The sequence below is a fragment of the Pagrus pagrus genome, assembly GCF_965226575.1.
Source record: "Pagrus pagrus genome assembly, chromosome: 18".
Lineage (NCBI taxonomy): Eukaryota > Metazoa > Chordata > Actinopteri > Spariformes > Sparidae > Pagrus > Pagrus pagrus.
The window spans coordinates 9,334,664-9,342,117 of NC_140202.1; the positions used below are offsets into that span (position 1 = coordinate 9,334,664).

Genomic DNA, 7,454 nt, shown 5'->3' on the forward strand with positions numbered 1-7,454 from the left:
GAACTGAAGTGAATTAAGAAGTGTTGCTTGGAGTTGACTCTACTGTGTCTTGGAACTTATGAGAAAAACGCACAATGTCGCTTCACTTCAATGTGTGGGAAAAATTATTTCAGTGGTTTCACACATACAGACATTCAGTAGGAAGCATCTATAAATGTGTTCTCACTTGATGGATCCATTTAACAATACTTTGTACCAGTAGTATCGATACTTTGAAGATCGATCCGCCTACCAATAATTACAGCTATCAATAATAATGTTTGGTTGACTGTTGTTCCTGTGGCAGCAGGATGGCAAAGCTCACACATTCATTCCCAGCAGTAGCTATTATGCATCCATCCACAGGGTCCATCTGTAATGTTAAATTGCCTCTGAGACTTTGACCCCTCTATGTTCTTTTATTGTAAGGCAGCACAATTAAGGGAGTCAGCTTAAATGCCTGTAGCCCACTGAGGCCGGAGACATCTGGAGAGGCAGTCAAAACACTGTGGAGCCTGCCATTGTTTTCTCTTTCAAACCGGAACAGGTCAGTGGGGGAGGAATAAAGAACCCATAACTGCTGTTAAACATGGTTTCCGTCTTTAGTTTGTGTCCCAAACAGGATACTGGAGCATGAATGTTAGCTCAGACCCACACCACTTGTGTTTGGCTGCGAATGGACAACCGCATATTGGTCACATTTCTCCCCCAAACTCCCAGGGACCTTGTGGATATCAACTAATTTGTTGATCTTTATGGCAATCATGTTCTTGATTTTTCTACTGCTACTCATCAGCAGCTTTGAAGGTCTCTTTGGAGCTGAACATGGGACGTTGTGCACCTCTAATGCATGCTTCACCCTACATATGGACAGGCTGAGCTTTAAGAAAGCCCGGCAGAGCTGTGAACACAATGGAGGTTATCTAATGACAGTCAGAGACAGAGACGAAGAGGATGTGCTGCGCTTGCTTCTCTCGCAGATCCAAAGACAACCTCAGGACAGAGCGCTTACATTTTGGATTGGATTAAAACTGCACAGAGGCAACTGTATGTCAGCTGACAAGACTCTCAAGGGGTTTAAGTGGGTATCTGGGGAAGAAGATTCACACTATTCCAACTGGGCCAATGAACCTGTCGCCACATGCATAGAGGATAGATGTGTGAGTGTTTTTTACACTTTATCAGGAGAGAGCCAACTGAAATGGACTGCTGGACCTTGCAAGAGCCCTACTTTTTATGTATGTCAGTTCTACTTTCAGGGAATGTGCAGACCTCTGACTCTGTTAGGACCTGGACGGATAAACTACATACCACCCTTCTCAAATGAGCCCCAAAGAACTAAAATGCAATCATTTCCAGTCGGAACGTATGCTGATATTGTATGTAGTGACCAACAGGAATACTACTCTTTTTGCAGTTCGATGGACGGCATCTTTCGTTGGAATGACCCTGGTCCATTCTGCAAAACAGGAAAGCAAAACTGCACGATCAACAATGGCGGATGTGAACACTTGTGCCAGCAGGATGCAGATGAGCTTCGATGCTCTTGTAGAGAAGGTTACAACCTGGGTGAAGATGGACTCACTTGCAGGATAAAAGACTTGTGCGGTGTTGATACATGTGAGCATCAGTGTGTAATGAGGGAGTCAGGATATTCCTGCAAATGTCCAGATGGCTACAAACTGGATGTAAACCAGCGCAACTGCTCTGATATTGATGAGTGCCAGTCACAAGCCTGTGATCATTTCTGTGTAAATACTGCAGGAAGTTACACATGTGTGTGTAACGATGGTTATGAAATGGTGGACAGTAAGTGCAGTGATATCGATGAATGTGCACAATTCAGATGCGAGCACAAGTGCTTGAACAGTATTGGATCCTTCTCTTGTAACTGTGACCAGGGCTTTACTTTATCCCAGAATGGCTCGTGTGTGAAAGACTGCCCACAAGGCTTCCACATGGACACCGATGGAGTGACTTGTGTTCCAGGTCCGACAAAAATCTTAGCTGCTTCACCCGATGACTCAGCGGAGGAGGAAACACAAGAAAATGTCACTGAGTCATTCAGCAGAACAGTGGAGCTCCAACGAGAGTCCCCTCACACTGATGCACCACTTTCTGACGTGGTGAATGTCACACACAGTGATCGGCAGAGCAACGTATCCTCGGTGACAAGTTTTGCCAGCACAGTCAATTTCAAGGTGTTAATCTGTGTTCTCGGCTCAGTGGTTCCTCTGCTGCTTTTGGTTGTGGTGACTTTGGCAATTGCCATTTTTCGATGCAGCCACTCCAAAAAGGAAACCAAGAAAAATACCACTACAGATGGCTACTGTTGGGTTTCCTCTGGTTTTGATCCACGTTTAGAGAAACTGTATGAGTCCATTAATACTGATGGCCTATGACCTGACAGTGACGGAGAAGACTGCCTACCTGGACTGTTATGTTACAGTAATTTATGTAATTTATGTTTTCTTTATTACATATCGAATCACAAATCAGAAAAAATGGTGAAAGACATTGTACTTATATAAAGTTGAGGCACAGTGGGTAAATAATAGTAAAAATAGGATGTAGACTGCATACCTCCGCCAACAGTCCCCTTTTGTACTCACTATAAGATATTAACAAAAATTAACAAATGTAGAAAAACATCCTGTCTTGCAGTGTTAATGATTGTTTTCTTCGATCTGCACCAAAACTATTCTGGGATAAGACCCATCCTCCAACCAATAAACAGCCACAGGTAACAACACAAGTCTTTGGCAGCATGGATCTAAATCGGGAAAACAATAATATCTGGATACAGCTTCGGAGGCAGAGATCTGTTCATTCCTACTGTATGAAAGCTGCTCAGTGGCGCATGAAGCCCAAAAAGCTCAGCTTCCTGGTATAAAATTACCCAATTATCCAACCAAGTGGTCTGACTTCCAGTTTAGTGCCAGGCTAACTTGAATGGATATAAAATAATTTAATTTTGCAGCTCTTCTAGCTCATTTCGTGGGGGTTGTGACACTCTAATCCAAGATTTTACAGCCACTTCTTTCGCAAGGTATGTTTATGGGAAAATGTCTTTTTGGGCCCCAGTGCATCATGTGAAGTTGTAATTACATGATTTTGCCACTACGAAAGTAGGCTTTAAAGCCTGGTGCGCTGCATTTGGGCTTGCTTGGCAGAGGTACATATGGTGGATTTAGCAAAGAAGTAGCAAAGAACAAATATGTGTAGGTGTTATTGGTGCAAAACAGCAGTTGAATAATGTAAAATGAAAGTAACTGGGTTTAGAGAACGGACATGTTGGACTGAGTGGCAAACAGTATGATTCCAGAGAGGTTTGATATGCGTTTAACAGTTAGAAAGTTTTTGCCAGGATGTTAATGCTGAAAGTGAGCGTTAATGCTGAAAGTGAGCATTATAATGTAAAAAACTGCTTATTTACTAGTTTGCCTTGTCATAACTGGCCTATTTTAACAATAGACATACATTTGATTAATGTATGTATCACTGCCTGTTCACTAAACCTGTGACCTCCTGACCCAAGAACGTGTTGTCTTCACTGCATCATTCAGATGAAATCAAAAGATAATATACTGTGTTATGTTCACCTTCCCATATCACATGGCAGTGATGGAAGAAGTATTCAGTTTACTTACAGCTGCTGTAACTTTTTTTTGGCCTTTTGGGGGCAGCAGAAACAAACACAACATTCACATATCATCACCTATAAATTTGTGTAAGTAAGCAACTATTTGCTGTCACACTATCACAGTGTAACAGTTAAGAAACGGGTGAAAATAATTCATTTTCTCATATTGTCCAGTGCTGCTGCACTGTATTCCACCTCTGTCTGAAATGCTCTGTTTGAGCTCCTGTCTCTTTAAGACAGGAAGACCCCTGAACCCCCAATTTGCTGTGATTGGTCAGCTCACACAGGCCTGAGACAGCACCGCTAACATCAACACCAGAGCAGCTGTGCTAAATCAATTACATCGTTCCAAACTAGCCACTAGGTATAAATTATCCAAATGTGTGATATGGTTACATGGTGTGATGTCAAGATGTCACAGAATTAAAGGCAGGACTACTGACGATACGTTTCAGGAGCAGCGTTTCCTGTGGGAGAGAGGAACTTCTGTTTGTGCAGACTTTGACCTTTTTAACCCTCAAAACCTTTTACATGCATAAAAGCCTATAAAATATTTAAGGAAAAGGAACAATAATGAAAAAGCAGAATAGGTGTCCTTTAACATATTTAACTTGCTGATGCTAATTTTCATATCTGATGCTGGTGTAAATATGATGTCATGTATAGTATCAAGTCAATAAATTTTATGTGTGATAAATTCATGCTATAAGACAAAATAAATAGTTTGTTTGGAAATATGAATCAGTTTTTCTTCTTGTATTTGTAAGACTATGATCAATGCCCTCATTGGCTTTGGAAAATAACAGTAGTCCAGCTTTATCTCATTTCCTTCCTGGCTTGAACTTGGTCATTGTCCAGAGGGGTGTTGTTTCCTGAGTAGGTGCAGTAGCCACTGGCTCTGAAATCTTTGCCAAGCCAACATTAAGAGTAGCTCTACACGACATTATGACCATGTCTGTGCCAGTGAAGGTATTGACCATTTTAATGTCAGTTATTTTTGTATTGTCTATTAAGACTGGATTTTGCATGAAGCAGACTGGTACCTGTGTGCCTTTTTGTACTGGGAGCGAGTGCATAACTGTAAATTACGATAGAGTGGATTTTATAACAGCTGAAGAAGGATGCCACGACAGGAATGGAGAACTGGTGACATTACAGCGTGAGACAGATAAGAACATACTTGACGTTTTGAGTCGAGAATTGTACGGCGACTTCTGGATTGGACTTCGTTTACCAGCTAGCGGCTGCAGTAACCTCTCGACTCCACTGAGAGGATATGAGTGGACTTCTAATAGTGCTGACAGGGGCTTTATTTCAGCCTCCAACCCCTGGAAAAACAGTGTTAAAGTCTGCTCTCCACGCTGTGTGTCACTTTCAAATGATGAAAAGTGGACAGAGAGGCTGTGCTCGGAGAAAACTGATGGCTTCCTGTGCAGAACAAAGCACAAAGATGCATGTCAGGCTCAAGAATTATCAGATCCAGTTGTTTTCCCAAGCACGGATGGCTGTTCAAGTGGCCCTTGTGAGCATTCATGCACAGCTGTTAAAGGAGGCTATACATGTTCTTGTTATAAAGGATATATCCCAGACAGCAAGAACCCTAGGCGGTGCAAAATGCACTGTGCACAACAGAAATGCCCTGCAGTATGTGACAGACACACTGACAGTGCATGCCGCTGTCCTGATGGCTTTCTTGCTACTGACAAAATCTGCGAGGACATCGATGAATGTTCGATGGATCAATGTGATCAAGAGTGTAAAAACACTTTCGGAAGTTTTGTGTGCTCCTGCAACGAAGGATTTGTACTTAAAGATGAAGTCAAATGCATCGAAGAAACTCCCATCGTCATTGGTATTGTTAAACCAGCCCATAATAATACACTGAAGGGTTCTTCAGCTGCTTCCACTGGTTTTCTCTGGATATGGATTTTCATTGCCGTGGCTTTTGTAGTGCTTATATTTGTGATAAGGTTTTATGTTGTCAAGCGTCAGAAGTGCAGAGAACAAAACTCTATTCAACAATCTACTGCTCCTTTGGACAATGTTGCCTGTTAAAGTCAGTATAAATACGATGAACACTAAGCATTTATAGTTTCAGAGGCTTGTGTGCTCCGTTACAATTATCAGATGGCTGCTGTAGGTAATATTTCAGAATAAACTGTTCAGATTCTCTGATTCTTGGGAGTGCATTATAAAATATTAATATGAATTAATATGAATATATATGAAATGCTTCTTAAAAATACAAGTCAATTTCAATTTTAACTTGAATAGAGCACTGGTAGTATACAAATATAAGCAGTATTATGTAAACATTAACATGTAAGAAATACTTTAATGTCGTGCTGAATTTTGATTACTTTTTTTGGCTTCATGTTTTGAGCTTAGCATACGCAAAATTTTGACCTGCGAAGCAATTGAGCAAAAAAGTAAAATGGAGATGAGTAAATGGAAATCCTCGTGGAAAGTACCAGCTCCATACTTTAACTCAATAAATGTACTGTGTTTTTTCTTGAGCACTGACTTCTTTTTTATACAGTAAACATTCTTGTTTGTGCATATGCATTTAGTGCATGCATGAAAAAGTCTTTAATGTGGGACAATAAAGGCTGATTTCATTTTGTTGTAGCACGTCATGTAAATAAAATGTGTTCAGTCATTCACAACGTTGTTGCAATCATTCGTGCCCTTAGAGCGCCATCTAGTGTTCTTTTGAATACATTGCTGAAAAAGGGGAAAAACAGTTTTATGACTTCCTCACAAATTTTAATCTGAAAATCAGCTGCTGCATCAAAACACATATAACCTAGACAAGCATGCTTCTTTCTACTGATTCCTCATGTTGTTCACGATTATTTAAAGGTGCACTACGTAGTTTTGGGGATGAAAAACAAGATCTTCATTGACTGATTTTCTTATGCCTAAACAAACTAAACAAACTTTCTCAATTTTCATGACTGAATAAACTGAATTAACAAGCTGACCTTAAAGCACAACTCAATTTCACACTGTTGTACTTACTTTACATTTACATTTGCCAGAAGCTGCTACCTTTTTTAGCTTCAAACAATGTTCTGAGGACCTTATTTTCCTCTGAGAACAGCTTGTTTATTCATTCATGGAAAAAAATAATTTTGTCTGAGTTTGTACTACTACTTATTAACATTGCAAATATCAAATTTCCTCTACAAAACTACATAGTGCACCTTTAATGAAAAAATAGTGCTACTGCTCCTGAAACGTATCGTCAGTAGTCCCACCTTTAATTCTGTGACATCTTAACATCACACCACATCACCATTTCACACATTTGGATAATTTATGCCTAGTGGCTAGTTTGGCATGAAATAATTGATTTAGCACAGCTGCTTTGATGTTGATGTTAGCAGTGCTGGCTCAGGCCTGTGTGAGCTGACCAATCAGAGCAAACTGGGGATTCAGGGGGTCTTCCTGTCTTAAAGACAAGAACAGGAGCTAAAACTGAGCGTTTCAGACAGAGGTGTAATACAGTGCAGCAGCACTGGACAATATGAGAAATCTAATGTTTTTTTAGCACTACAGCATGTAAACATATTCTAGTAGTAACCCAAAATAAAATGATGAACCTGAAAATGACCACAGAGTAAGTACACATGGTCAAGTATTGTATTCGAGTACAATTTTGAGCTACTTCACTACATTTCAGATGCAAATACTGTACTTTTTGCTGTACTGATGTACTAAAAGCAGCTACGATCAGACAAGTTCACACAAGCATCATTTTCTGTAAATGTAAGCAGCTGTTTTCAGTCATTCACAACGTTGTTGCAATCATTCGTGCCCTTAGAGCGCC

General features: G+C 40.4%; 1 protein-coding gene across 1 annotated transcript; it reads left to right on the top strand.

The window, feature by feature from the left end:
* The first annotated feature begins 627 nt into the window (after positions 1-627).
* On the top strand, positions 628-6,288 carry cd93 (CD93 molecule). Its single transcript, XM_084381696.1, has one exon. The coding sequence runs from the start codon at positions 735-737 to the stop codon at positions 2,379-2,381; it is 1,647 nt and encodes a 548-aa protein (XP_084237822.1). The 5' UTR covers positions 628-734; the 3' UTR covers positions 2,382-6,288.
* The last annotated feature ends 1,166 nt before the right edge of the window (positions 6,289-7,454 follow it).